The 15,088-nt window shown below is 34.9% G+C and overlaps 1 protein-coding gene across 10 annotated transcripts in view; it reads left to right on the top strand.

The window, feature by feature from the left end:
• DLGAP2 (DLG associated protein 2) overlaps window positions 1–15,088 on the top strand; it is a 342,864-nt gene that overhangs the window by 102,818 nt on the left and 224,958 nt on the right. For all 10 annotated transcript variants that reach the window (XM_008637654.2, XM_017739294.1, XM_017739302.1 and 7 more), the window contains one exon: window positions 2,983–3,015. In XM_008637654.2, the coding sequence (XP_008635876.2) occupies window positions 2,983–3,015 (33 nt within the window). The remainder of the gene's footprint in view (window positions 1–2,982; window positions 3,016–15,088) is intronic.

Below are 15,088 nucleotides of genomic sequence, written 5' to 3'. Positions count from 1 at the left end.
TAATGGGTAATTAAAAAAAAGGTGACTTCTTGAATTTGATTTCATGCTACATAATTTTCTAAGGTGGATTAGGTGGCTGTTTCTTTCTGCTCATTGGTAATTTTTGAACACTAATGCTGATACACCAATTTTGGGTGAGATGGATCTAAGCCTAAGCAATGTGATTTCACCTGATGGAGTGGTAGCTTTTTACACTGTTGTCATGTCCTTCATTGTCATCTGCCCCCAGAACTGAAATTAAAATTAGAAAAAATTAGTACAGGTGTTTAATATTGAGCCATCTTCCAGAAAGATCTTTTCTACTAAGATACAGCAACTTCATTACAGAGAAAAGAAGTTAAAATAAGTGTCAAGTCATAGCTTCTTAACAGCATTTTAACATTTCTGTATTTCCATATAATGTAAATCTACCGATAATTGATTGCCTTGTGTATGTTTTATGTGTTGTGATTTTGGAAGATGAGGGCATGCAGTCTCTCAACAATAGCCATAGAATGTACAGATCTAAACAGACTGTATAGAGAAATAATTATTTCTGTCTCTCTCACACACACAGTCTTTGTAGAAAACAGGGCTCTGTACAACCTCCTTGTCACGTTGTTTACATGCCTACTAGAAGTGGTTGTGTTTTTCTTTGTCACTCAATATTTATGTGTCAAGCACAATGACAAGGGTATGTAGTTTGCCACCTCAGTGGCAAACTACAGCAGAGAAATTCATAAACAGAAGCTTACTGGTGAATTATCCACATCTTCTTATTAGTGTAGAGAGAGACGTGCTGCTGTCAGTTTGAAATGATTCCCAGCCTCTGGAAGGCATAAAAACAAAATTCCCCCATGGAGTCTCCCCAGGCATGCTGAGATAGGAGGATACCTGGGTTGCCCAAAGATATGGGACCTTAAAGAAACATCTGAAAAAAGTCCAAAAAAACAGTAGTCTGGCAGGATAGTGCTGACATCTCTCTAGCTTTTGACAACTTTCTGGCACTAATTGTAGCTGCAAGCCTTATTTTGCGGATAGACTATCTAGCCTGCTGCAGACTTGTAATATTGGCACTAATTTATGTTTATGAGGAAAAAAGAGGGAAGACAGTAATTTGTGCCGTTGAGTGGGGACCTTTGGAAGATGGTGTTTGGAGGTACAAAATATGTCAGGCAGACTCCTTGGATTGTAAAAAACTGGTGAAGCAGCAGTTAGCAGAACATAGAGGATCAAAAAAAAAAAAGAAGTCCAGAAACCAAGTCTCGGCTTGTTCTTCCTTATCAATCAGGATAACAAACTGCACACAGGCAGACAGCCCATCTCAGTAAAGCCTCAGAAAGCCTTCGAGTTAAACGTGAAAAAAATATCTTCTGAGATCCTTCCTCTGCATCACTTTGTCTTGTGGCAAGTGCATTTTTCATCCAGAATTGAAAGAAACTGGCTTGACTTACCTGTGACCAGGCTTTCTGTGCTCTTCACTGGAGGTTTTCTCAAGCCTGCTGTTGGGATTTTGTTTCTAGTTTGTCAGCTCTGCTGGGGACACTAATAAGTCTGTCAATACTAGCTTTGACTACATGTTTCATGGTGCTGAACTGCATCAAATTTCTTTCCTCTTATCATGCAACTTTATGGCTTTCTAAAAGTTGTGATCCACCTGTCAGCAGCAGAGCTGCCTGGTAAAACTTATTTTTTCTCATTCCTTTCCCACATGCATGCCACAGCCTCTAGCAGTAGAAAAATCCCAATGATTAAAGTGTTTAAAATATATGACAGATGTAGGGTGAAGTGCCATTGCAACACTGGGTTACTGTGAGACAGCTTCTTATGTGTATGGAGAAAGTACTACTAAATAACTGGCAGTGTCACAGCAGTGCTATAGAGGTCAATCTGCTCAGTGCACATTTGTGTTTCATGTTGTATTTTTCTGTCATTTTTTGCCTTTGAGTGAAGATCACAGCTAAAGTCCAATCTTCTATTTGCTGTTCAAGGTGGACATAATTTCAGCAAGCTTTTGTAGTGGACTTCGATTTGCCAGGCATATTAAACTGCTTTTTGTACTGATTTTATATTAAAAGGTATACACACACGTGTGTGTGTGTGCCTGCATATATATTTGCTTCAGCATATTTGTTGCTGTTGGAGATGTTGTTTTTCACCTGAGGGTTAAAATGAAGATTTCAGAGATTTGTTATATAAAATACACTGTACTTTCTTGTTCTAGTAGGACTTTTAACAGTATATCAGAATTATCTGCCAACATGATTACATTCCCTGGAATTTCAATTGATTTTGGTATTTGGATTCTAAACAGTAGCCTTGTTTTACTGACTCCTGAAGCAGCTCGGTCTCAAGAGATACTTCAAAATATTTCCTCCATGTTTCCATATATTTGTACATTGTGCAAAAAAGATTTTAAGACAACCAGCTTCCAAATACTGGTGTGTAGATAAAATAGTAACTGCACATTTAGAGATTGTTTGTTTGTTATGATGGAGTTTTGTTGCCTTCGTTTCTATACTTGAATATTTTGCAGAGTATAACTGTACATTTGAATGACTGTTTGACTTCTCTTGCCTGGGAGGACTTGGGAGTATTTTATGAGAAAGGAATATAACTCTATTACTGTTTGCTACCTCCAAAAGTAAAATATTAGCAGGCTTAAACTTTTGATTTGAGTGACTACTATCACTGCAGTATTGTACATATAAAAATACAAAAAAGTCATGTGGAAACAAAAAGTCCTGCTACATGAATGCAATCAGCTGGTCCCTGAAGGTGATAGTTATATAAATGTAACTAAACATTTATATAGCTCTATTTTAAAATTCTTCCTGGAAAAATCCTTTTTTAAAAAATTATTTTCCAGCTGTTAAGAAATGTGTGCTGAAAATAGAATTTCATTTTTTGTGCTAACTTCAAGTTCTCCAAGTTTTGTTATATTTGGATATAATTATGACATCTTAAAATAAAGAAATTATAATTTTCTCTTTTTCCTTGCAGAGTCACAGTGTACACTCTGTGGGGAGCCTGAAGGTGAGTGTGTTTTCCTACTAATATTTTTTAAAGCAGCTAGAGGTGAACACTTGAATCTAATGATACTTGTGCACAATAGATTGGAAATAGTACATGAATGACGGAAACTAATGAAAAACATTCTACCCTATGTTAGATACAAGAAAAGATTTGAATTAAGCTGAGTAAAGCACAGCACATGCTCCAGGTAGAAAATATCTTAAGGGAAAAATATTCCATTAGAACAAATTGAAATATTTACTTCTTATTCTTTTGTGTGTTTGTCAAACTAATTTGGCAGTAAGCAAGAGTGTAAAGAGACATTTAAGGACATCAATCTGAGCATGGAAAACAAAGAGATTGGACATAAAAAGAAATGAAAAATGTTTTTAGATTTGATACTACATTTACAGAGTTGTTAACACATTTTAACAGGTGAGGTGAATAAATACTCCTTCTGAAATAAAGATAATTAAGCAGTAACTTACGCAGCTCAAATACGTATCCACATGACAGTTTGTTGGTTTGTTTTGTTAGGGTTTTTTCCAAGTGGCTAATTAAATGCCAAGATGAGACCCACATTTTACTTAAAGGAATGCTGAAGCAATGAAATTATGATTTTTAAAGTAGGCTATTATTGAGGAAAAAATCTCTAATTTATTTATTTATTAACATTGGTGCTGTTTTAAAAAAAATGTTAAAAGGTTGGCCTTAGTTTGAAATCAACCACCTGGAGTCTTTCTAAGAAACAGAGTTCAAAATAGTCAATGTAAATCCTGGAGTGAAATATATGAACTAAAAAATAGGCTGTTTCCAAAGACATTCAGCTTTATATCTTGAATAGTTGCTGAAAAAGAAGTTTCAGCTTCTAATGTTTTATAAGTTTAGGAGGGAGAAGTTATTAAGATACAAAGCCAGGAAGTGGAAGGCTTTGAGACCTTGCATCTAGGGAAATAACTCAGTAAATTAAATAATAATTATCTCCTTCTCCTTTGTTATCTACTGATAAATAACTATTTTAGAAATTTGTTTTGACTGTATTCCTTTAATAAACAGTCAATTGTAGATTTTTTTAATTTTCTTTGTCCTTTATTTGATAAATTTATAATAGTACAGATGCATGTATGAAAAGGAAAAATGAGATTGGTGTTTGTTTGCCTTTCCTGAGGTACTTCTCTCCTGATAAGTTTGGCCAGCTGTAAAGTTATGCATTGGATTAGTTCTGTTTTATTATATGCTGTGCCTGCTTTGTAACAATAGTTCTCCTTTCTTTACATTACTGCTCTTTCATACGTCTTCGGTTTTGCAAATATTAATAAATATATATGGACTTTGTAAAAAGAGAATTAAAAAAGAAGGGTATTATTTTTTTTAACATTTATATGACTAAAAAGCCACAATCAAAAGATAACTAGAAGTGAACTTTCCCAGGAGTGAATGTCTTCTGGATCACCTGTCTCTCCTCTAAAACAGTCTTAGTGGAATGCTAATTATTAATTCTCTTCCTCAGTTTTAAAAATATTGACATAAGTGTCATCTTTGATTAGTGACAAGACTTAGAATCTGAACTTTTTTACATGCCAGATTAGCACAAATTCTTATCTAGCACTGAACATTCACAGAAGTTTGATATGTGATTTTGTGATGAAGAAGCAGTTGCTCTGTAGATATGACTTTAGTTTTTAGAAGGCCATTCTAAGAGAAACTTCATATCTCTGTTGTATAAACCAAACCAAAACAAAGAAAACCCCTCAAAAATATCCTTTTCCTATGCAATGTTCTATAAATTCTATTGTGGTTTCATCACAGATAAGAGAAGGGAAGAACTGAAAAATCAAGTTTTTGCAGTGTTCTAAGTATAATTTCTGACTTTTCTCTGTAACCTTCTCCAGAAATTTGAGATACTTTGTGCCTTGTAGTTTGGATTTTTGGAATTTGAGGAAAATTCAGAGAATATCACTTAAAGTTAGATACTGTTTGCCTCCAAGTTCCTTTTTTTCCCCTTCCTTATCAGATAAAAAAACCCCAAAGTTCATTAAGTGCCTTAAAGTATTTCAGTATATCAAGGTGAATTTGCAGAGATACAGGACAGACATGCCACAGTGTAGTCCTCCTATACTAGTTTCCAAAGTGTTAAGCAGAGATTCATTTGAGAAATAGTAGATGTGGGGAAATCTCCCCGGCTTGGCTGAGAGGAAGACAGTGTTTCACATCTTATGTCTTCCAAGTTCCTCTGAAGCTGTTTATGCCATTTCTTGAAAGACCTGCAGGCAGCTAGGTGTGAGTTTCATGCTCTGCTTTCTGTAACAGAGGTGACAGAATGGAAGCATTTTGCAAGCCTCAAATTCTGCTTGTCAAATTGGTCAACTGAGGTCTCACTGTTCTTGTTAGAGTTCATCCTTTTTCTAACCATCACTCCCCTTTCAAGACCAGTGGTTTTGTCCTGGATTATCTAAGTGTCATAAGAATGACTGTGTAAAACAGAGCTCTGTGCTGGGAGCGCTTTGCCAAGTTTTTAGCAGTTAGTGCTGCACTGCAGGAAGCAAGTGCATTTATCTGCATGCACATTGTTGCGCAGGTGGGGAGCAATGTGGGCGCATATTTTGTAGAGTGAAAATGTATCAGATATGGAAGGAAGATATAAATTATGAGAGTAAAGATTTCTCATTTCAGTGTTTTTCCCGGGAACTTATGGTTCTGCAGTTAAATGTGTCATGTGTCCTCCTTTTCATCTATCTAAAGAGAATGAGTTGGACAAAGCCGAAATCTCTGTTTGAGAGTAAGTCTTTTGTATGAGCTGCAAAGGCTTGTGTGTTCTGTTTCAAAAATCATGGGTTTGCTGTGTTATTGATAGTGTGCCAGCTACCATTCCTCTCAGTGTGGGATATTTGAAGACCGTCAGGTGTTTTTTTTATACTGCGAGGAAACTAAAGTTGCCAAATCCCATTAGTGTGGCTACTTCAAGCTGATCCATCATCTGGAAACGCAAGAGCAGCAATGACGTTTTCAGAGAGGTGACAACAGCTACCTTTGGTGAAGAGATCTGCAGTTGACAGATTATGTTGTCATGGTAAACATTGTTGGGTTGTTCTTTGCTTTATTCCTGCTCAGATTTTAAGTGAGGACAGCATGTTACAGGCGTGTGTCTAGCTCAGTCTTTGTCACAGCTGAGGTACTCTGACACACCGGTGTAGTCATGAGAAGTTTCAGGAACAAGTATCCCCATTAATCCTCTAGCAGATGTTTCTGTTCTTTCTAAATCTTTGTACTTATTCACAGAAGGTTTTGGAAGGACTGTATGATCAAATTTAATTTTCTATATTATCAAAGCAGAAAACAAAAAAAATTTGGTGGCAGCCAAGGTTTCAGTAGACCACTCTGTCTTCTCAAAGCCTATGCAAATGAAAGCTTTTCTTACAGGCATTTTTAATATCCTTCATAACTCCAGTAGCATCTTATTCTTTCTATAATTTTACCAGGCAATTCAGATTCTTCCTCAGTGTCTCAGATCTCTTTTGAGCTGTGGTATACACCCACAGTTTGAATTAAGTTCACCCATTACTTTTTGCCAGTAACTGGCACAAGAACTGGTTGGGTTTGTGGTAGCAAACTTTAAATAGTGAGTCTTTTAATTAGTAAAAGAAATATTCTGTGCAAAATGAGACCTTAGAGGAGACCTATTTCTTAATGTATCTCACATTGCACATTGGGATTTTTTTCCTAAACTTGCTTTTCTCTTAATTTAAACAGTTAAGAGTTCATGCAGCCAATGCATAGATACTGCATGACTCCAAATATCAAAAGATTCAGAAACTTCTCACAATTATATTTCATCTGATAATAAATCCAATTGTCAGAAGTTTAAGATGTTTTTTACTGTTGATTTAAATTTTTTGAGCTAAGATGCCCATATAATTTTGTCTTTCTCTGAGAAAAAATATTTGTGCAAAATTTTTAGCAGTTACAAGAATGCTAGCATATGTCACAGATTTACCTTTACATAAGTTGATGTCAATTAATTGTAGAAGGATTTTTAATATGATTAATATTGGAGGATGAATTTAATTTATTTTTATTCTGATTTTATTTAGTAAAAGAAGTTTTGAATGTTCTGAAATAAAAACAATTGTACTGTTTAGTTATATTTGCTCACATGATGCATAAAATATTTAGTAGAATTTGGGAAATACAGAAACATTAATAAATAGTTGACAATAGTAACAACAAAAAAACTCTATATTCCTTGATGAAAAAAATGTCTTTTTCAGAAATGTCAGTGTTAGACACATGTTTATTTCAGGTGCTATCAGCTTTGGTGCCTTCTGTGCTCTGGTTAGTGCTAGTGTGTTGGAGTTTGGGGGGAAATAAGTCTGGTTTTTTGATTTCTTTTTGTTGGCCTGTTTTATTTTGTTTGGTTGAGGGTTTTTGTTTGGTTTTGGTTTTATTTTTCCTCTTTAAATAAAGGATCTCGAGAGTAGGTAGTTCAAAAAAATACCCTAAACTTGGCAATATGTCTTAATATTGATGATATTCCATCCATGTAATTCTGGCTCTGAATATAAACATTTCCCCTGGTATCTCGTGGAAAACTATTGCAGGCATATTAATAACTCCAGAGAATTTCCTTAATCTTCATTTTGCTAATCTAAACATTTAGTAATCCACACTGAGAACTGACAGTTTTGCCGCTGCTGGCAATGACTTTCAAGAGTCCTGTAGTCTTAAGTTTTTATACTTCTGCTGTATTTAGTAGACCAACAATTACCAGTAATAAAATAAAAGTTGTCTGAGGAAGAAAAGTACATTTCACAACACATAATCCTTACATTTTAAAGAAACAATAATAGATAATAAAATATACTTTGCCTAATTTTAATATTTCTTCTTTTCCCGCTACTTATTAAAAAAATCACAATTTCTTCACATGAGAAGTTTTCTTATTTTGTATATGTACCATGAAATACTTAAATAGATTATGGTTCCTGCTATCAATATAATTATAATTCTTAATTATTACCTGAAGTGATTGAGACAATGCTGAGTTTATTCAGTCATGTATGAAAAATTTTATGTAAATATAGGGTCAAGGTCTTCAATCTTTCTGCTTTGATCTATTTGTACAGCAACACCTTGGTTTTCATAAGCAGACACATTTGTGTGCCTGTGTGAACTTCCTTGCTAGCATTTAAATAATAATAAATTAAATTACTGGTGGTATGAAACTTCCTCCTGATCCAAGTATTTTTAATAAACATTTTTTAACACTTTAGTTGCTACTCTCAAAGTGATTTGATTTGTCATTTTTATAGAAACTTTTTCAAGTTTCACAGAATTGTATTGCTGTCATACTCCATTGGGTAGTCTGTAAACATTGAACTTTCTTTTTACAAAAACATGCAAGTTAGTGTTTTTAAAAATAACCTGCAAAATTTGGAGATTGTATGAACCTAAATTCTTTTTTTTTTTTTTAATCTCTTTCACTGGGCTAATGTGTGAGATTCTACTAATTAATTTCTTTAAGATACCCAGTTAGAGTATATTCACAATGGGCATTGTTCTTGGACTATAAAGTGAAGAGATGTGATGTATGTTGTGATTTTTAGGAAAGAGTTACAGTATTTTTTTCTTGAAACAATATTGAACCACATGTTGCTACTGTATTTTCATGTTGCCTGTATTTAGGCAGACAGCAAGACTTGTCTACAGTATGTCTGCTAAAGATTTAGTTGCTGAAAAAGTTCTGTGTCTGGCTATACTTGAAATATTTGAAGATTCAATTTTGAGCTGATCATTCATATATAGTTTTAAAAGTTATATATGATATTATTAAAATGAATACTTTTGTCTATAACTAGTAATAAATCTGCCCATTTTATCTAGTTGAATTTAAATAGATAATGGTATATTCAAAAACCTAGGTCCTATGTAAACTGAGTGTGAGATATGGTGATACTAATTTTGGTTCTTTTACAGGCTATCTTGTAGTTACTTAAGATAAAAATGTTTGAAGAAACAAATCTCATTTTGTTTTAAGAAAATAAATTATTTTCTTTAATAAAGTGTGTTCCAGGCCTTCCCTTAATTTATATTTGGAATAAATTAAATTAATTCTTCAGCTCTTTTTACTTCTCATATATACAGGAAACAGCTGTACTCAAAGCTACATTGTTATTCTTGGTTTTTTATCTGCTGATCCACTCCCCTGAGTTTTGCAAACCAAAGAAAAAAAAAAAAAAGATTTAATTTAGATAAATCGGATGTAGTCCCAAATGCATATTCACTTCACATTGTTGTGATTAAACAAACAAACAAAACCAAAGACAAGGACCATCTTCTCTCTTTTGCTCCAATATGAATGAATAAGTGAAAAGCTGATTTGATTTCTAGGGATGAGGGGAGAAAAGTTGTCCTCAAAGGCTATAGTCAGCACACACTTAAGGCTTCATGCTTAATGCAGCATTAGAAATGTGAGTATTTCCTCTGCCAACACTGAATGAAGTTGCCAATGTAATTTGTTCCTGTAGGGGAGTAAATAGTCTCAGGACTGCAGTGTTTGCTGGAGTGGAGGCCAGTGCGAGTAAGGTCGGTGCAGCCTAGAAGATGCTGGTATTTTAAATTAACCGCTGCATGGAAGTAGATACGTATATACACACACTTCTTTCTTCCATTTTTTCTTCTTTTCCTAACTGTTTAGCACATTTTCATATTACATGAAATGTCCTGTTTTGTGTAGTTGTTCTTATATATCAGATTGGTCTGTTGAATGTTAATTTCTGCAGGAAGATATTCCTCTTAAAGATGCTGTTTTAGATGTCTCATAAATGAAAACATTTCTTTTATAGTGTGAACGGTCTGTGCTTTCCCTCAACTTCTAATTTTCATGCTCTGCAACTCAACTGTAATACTGCTTTGTATGTATATGGAGAAGATCTCTTTATGTTGAACAGTTATGTCTACAGAATATTGCCTACAGCTTCTAGCATACTTTATGCTTTAGAAACATACTTCTGCATCTTTGTAGGATAAGAATCATGGTGGATTTCTACCTAAACATAGAGATTTATTATTTTTTTTTAAAGGTGGTACATGTCAACATTCACTCCTTATTTAATTTACTATGGATTTGAACCAATAAAGCTGAAATAGCTGATATTATGGGTCAGATTTTTTTATTCTGCAGTATATAGATTGGCATGGACAGTTTTCAAATTTGATTTGGCTTTCACCATATCACTCCCTGGGTCTGTCCTTTTGTCCCAGGCTCAGGGCAGGCTCAGATGGTCAGCCTGGCCTCTGCAGACACCTGCTTATAAGGAAACCTGGGCCTGCCTTAGCTTGCAGTTCTATATCTAACAGGAGCCTTGTGCTACTGGGGAATTTTCAGTATCTTTGTCCTTTTCTAGGAAAAGGTGAAGCTAGTTCTATATGTAAAGTTGAACATGAGTGAGATGCAAAATGCTCTAAGTGCCACTGGATCTTCTGTATGGAAGATTAAGTTACTGTTTCTTGATCAGTGTATAATTCTTCTGGGTAGAGGGAGAGCCTTAAAAACATCTGTGATTGTAAAGTTTGAGAAGTACAGCTGTAACAGAAAGCAAAAACTTCCATTCATATCACCACACACTGCAACCTTCAAGACTGAATATTTCCAATCCATCTCTGAAACCCATGCACAAATAAATTACCTTATTATTATTATTGCACACATGTACATATTTCATTCTGACTGAGCAGATCATGAATGATTTTTACTTTGATTCTAGATCATTAGTCTGAAAAGGTTAAGAAACAGTGTGCTAGCAAAGGAACATGGTTTTGAAGCCAAAACCTGCGTTAATTTAAAAGAGATTTCCATGCAGAAAGAATGCTGGTTTCTCCTAGAGTGTACATTTGCATAAATCTTAGATAACTTCTGGCAATATTCATCTCAACAATGTATGAAAATCCTGAGCTCTTACTTAGTGCAGAGCTACAACTGATACTGGTGGAAATATGATGTAGAAAAAGTGCTAGGACTTTCACAGCAAAGAACTTCAAGCAGATTGATTTAGTCTTCTGTACCTGCTGATTATTTTCCATAAGCTTTCATCACAATTTTAGTCACTGGAATCTTCTCACTCCTTATAAAATATTAAAGGCAACATTTTTCTATAATAATATGTGACAAAGAAATAGCTTTGAGTATGTGGTTGGAAATATTTTTTTTGTATCTGCTGGCTGACTGTTCATGAAAATGAAAAATATAATGACAGCAACTGTGTTTATAACAACTAGCTTGTGCAGATGAATGTTAAACAAGTTTTTCAGTGCTGGTCTCTGAAAAATATTTCAGAAAAATCTTGACATGGTATTGTTTCCCTTACTGGAAAAATGCATTTCCAGGTGCATCGAGAGGCAGCATGTCCTGCACAGTGCAGGTCCTACCCCAGAGCTGGTTTTACAAATTTTAACCCCACACAATATAGCAGAAACTTGGGTCAGTGTGTTCTTTCCCCACAGCTTGTTTTTCTTGGTGGTACAAATGGACTGCCACTGAATGCCTCGGCATGCTTAGCAAAAGGAATAAACTCTTACATTAATGCTGCACAAAGGCCATGGTTCACTCTTTATTTGTTTTACCTAATGTAGCCCATGAAAAGATAATGGGACAAATGTGCTCTGTTGGATATAGGGCTTTGTACGTGGTCCAACAAGTTACGTGGAAGAAAAAGATAATTTTGTTCACTGTTTGGAATGGACTCATTGTTTAATTAGAAACTTTGAATGTTGAACTTGGTTACACTAATGTCCATTATCAGCATTCCTTATGAGACAGATTAATTATTAAAAAATGGAAATAATTTATCTTTCAGCATATGTGGAGACAGTAATCTCTTGGGGGTTTTTAGCTTGTGTTGAATTTTCATTATGCCATTACATTTTTTGTTTGTCAAGTATATAATAAGTGTCCTTTTTAAGAACTGAATATATGTGTTTGCAAATCAGACTCCATTCTTAAAATAAATAATAATAGATAATGAAGAAATAATAAAAGATAATTCCATCTCAACAGTCACTGTTCCTTACCAAGAGCATCCAAAACTAGTGATGAAACAACATTACTCTTGCAGATTATTGTAAGTTATGGATTTTGTGAACTGAAATAAGACTTTAAGTTAATGCCATGAATGGCACCATGGATATTTTATTTTTGCCTTTTCCTCAATAACCTTCAGTTCATCTTACTGATATAGAAGAAAATGAATTCCCTTACTGATGAAAAACATGTGGGTGTTTTCTGTCTTCCTTCGTTTACTTTGTATTTACTGTGTATAAACTATGTTAAAAATAGTTTTGTGCTAGACATAGTGATTTTCACTTTTCTGCTGGTGAAGCACCTGATTAAGTGACTGTTTAACCACTGCAATATTTGCCTTGTACTGCAGAAACAACAGGGAGGATCCGGAGGATATTCCTGAAGACAAGCCAAAAATGGCTTTTTTCTTCTTTATTTGGTCTATGCTAGCAGACTAGACACTTTATCATCAAGAAAAGTCCATGCAGTTCAAATTCTGGCCTTTTCTTCTGTAAGCTAAATCTGATTCTTGATGCCGTAAGGTTTATGTATGTGTTATGTTTTCTAGCTAGCCAGTTGCTGAGAGTTTAAACCCAGTTTGGGAGAGGAATTTTTGGAATTATTTACTTCATGTTGTAAAAGTGCTCTCATAAAAGGACATGTTATTACTGTCTCTGCCATGAGAAACTCTTTGCAGCAATCAATATATAATTTAGGAATCCTGCTTGATACCAAAGGTTCTCTGCCTGCAAAGGTTGGGTCTGAGTGCACTCCAAGTATGGGGCTTTTTTATAGTCTGTATATGAATGTCTTCATATTGATCTAAAACCTGTAAAAGGAAAATTCTTGCTTTAGGCAAAAGACTAGCAGTGAAGGGTTTCTAAGCTTCAACAGCCATAGATATAAATGCAGCTCCCACAAGACTAATGACAAGGACAAATTCAGCTTTCAAGGTTGAATTCCAGATATTTGGTAAATAAGCAACAGATTCACTGACTGATTGAGGATTTCAGGTAGAAAAAAATCAAATTCCACTTAACAAGGAGAAGCTGGAATTGGGGAGGAGAGATAAAGCTTTATATGGTGGGACAAGAGCAGAATTGGGGAAGCATAAAGAACATCTGAACTATCACCAACAGATAGTGATATTCAAGAGCAGTAAGAAACAAAGAAAGGGAGATCCCTCTCTGTGTTTTATTTCTATGACACAGTAGAAGCTGCTTTTCTTGTGCTGGATCATGGCTTAAGTCACAATAAGAGAAATGTGATTTATTTGCAGAATCTTTATAAATCTAATTTGTTTGTTAGTGTTCAGTGTCTTTAACCTTGAAAAGGTGAACTCAGATTACCCTTAACCTGAGGGGAGACAGACATATTTATGATCCCCCAAACCAATATAGCTGAGCTTCAAGTTTTCATTCTGTGACATGAGAGTAGAGAGACCATGGAAGGAGATTAAACACACCCATTTCTCTTACTGGGAAAACCAAGTACAGAAGCATCATCTAGCACAAAAGATCAGATCTGGATGTGATAGAACATGTAACAGAAGAGGGACAAAGATGAACTTTGTAACTGGAATTCCTGCTCTGTTCCATTGATGCAGGGGTTTTTTCCAGTCTCATAACTTCTGGTGGGTTTACCACCTGCAGTGAATTTGGTCCCATTTTAGCATTTTAATATGTCTGTAGAAAACATTTGTACTCTGCTGATCCACATAGTACCTTTCTGCCATAATTATTTCAACATAGCAAATTCAGGACTTGATGTATCTGACTGAGTAGGATACACAAACTGAAATTATTAATGTGTTTGAAATGGGACAGTTAAGGAAATTTTGCACTAAGTTTTTTCTACAAGACAGATGATGCTGAATCCTTTGTGCCTGCATCTGTTCTCTATTCCTAACATTATCTTTTAGAAAGATCAGCCTCTGAATATGAAGACATATAAAGACTTGTACAATATATTTTAACTAGACATTGACAAATCAATCATTCCAACTCACAGCGGAAAGCAATAGGCAATTTGTTACTGTCTCCAAGAATGATGGAGATAACAGGAAGAAGAGTTGGAGGAGAATCCAAAGTGGAACACTGACAGAAACAGAAACAAAATGCAGCCCTAGCTGACTGTGTAGTCACTTACTATCCCTGCTGACTGATTGCAAGATCTTGCAGCAAAAATACAATTACTACTTGGTTCTAAATAACTTGCATTCTGTAGCAAACCTATGTTACCCTCACAACTGAAAATGAGATAACTTATTAACATATGATGAGTTACATTTACAGTTGAAACTTCAGGAACAACCAGTTCTGGAGATGTAAGTTCAGTACTTGGAATTAAAAAGAATAATGTCCCATATTGTATTCTGGGATACTGCTACAAAATAATTTTTTAAATACTAGGTCATGTTAAATAATATGTTATTGTAGCTAAATTTAAAAAAAAAATACAGTCACTCTACATGGTTTTCAGTATATCTCTTTTTTTTGTCAGAGGCTATTTCTTCCAGAAAAATCTGCTACCAGAGAATTAAGTGCTTCCAACGGAGAATTAGAAAAATACAATGAATCAACATTTGGATGTTTTTAAGGTTTAAAAGCTGTAGTAGTAAACAGTACAATTTTGTAGCAAGAGAACAGTGTCCCATTGTAATCTGTTGTGAGTCAGCTGTGATCACATCACAAAATGCTCTGCCATTCAATAGGTATCTAAGTGACCACAGCAACAGAAGGCTCTGAGGCAGAACTTAACACAGCTAGTTTTAAACAGAATCACAGAATGATTTGGGTTGGAAGAGAACTTTAGATGATCTCGTTCCAACCCCACTGCCATGGGCAGGGACACCTTACACTAGACCAGATTGCTCAAAGCCCCATCTAACCTGGCCTTGAACACTTTCGGTGAAGGATCATCTGCAACTGCTCTGGGCAACCTGTTCCAGTGCCTCACCACCCTCATTATTGAGAATTTTTTCCTAGCATCTAATTTAAATGTCTCTGTATTCAGTATAGTAAATACGTAAGGTGTATA

The sequence above is a fragment of the Corvus brachyrhynchos genome, unplaced genomic scaffold (assembly GCF_000691975.1).
Source record: "Corvus brachyrhynchos isolate BGI_N302 unplaced genomic scaffold, ASM69197v1 scaffold136, whole genome shotgun sequence".
NCBI classification, from domain to species: Eukaryota; Metazoa; Chordata; class Aves; order Passeriformes; family Corvidae; genus Corvus; species Corvus brachyrhynchos.
Note: the sequence above shows the minus strand (reverse complement) of the source record. Positions and strands in the feature narration are given on the sequence as shown.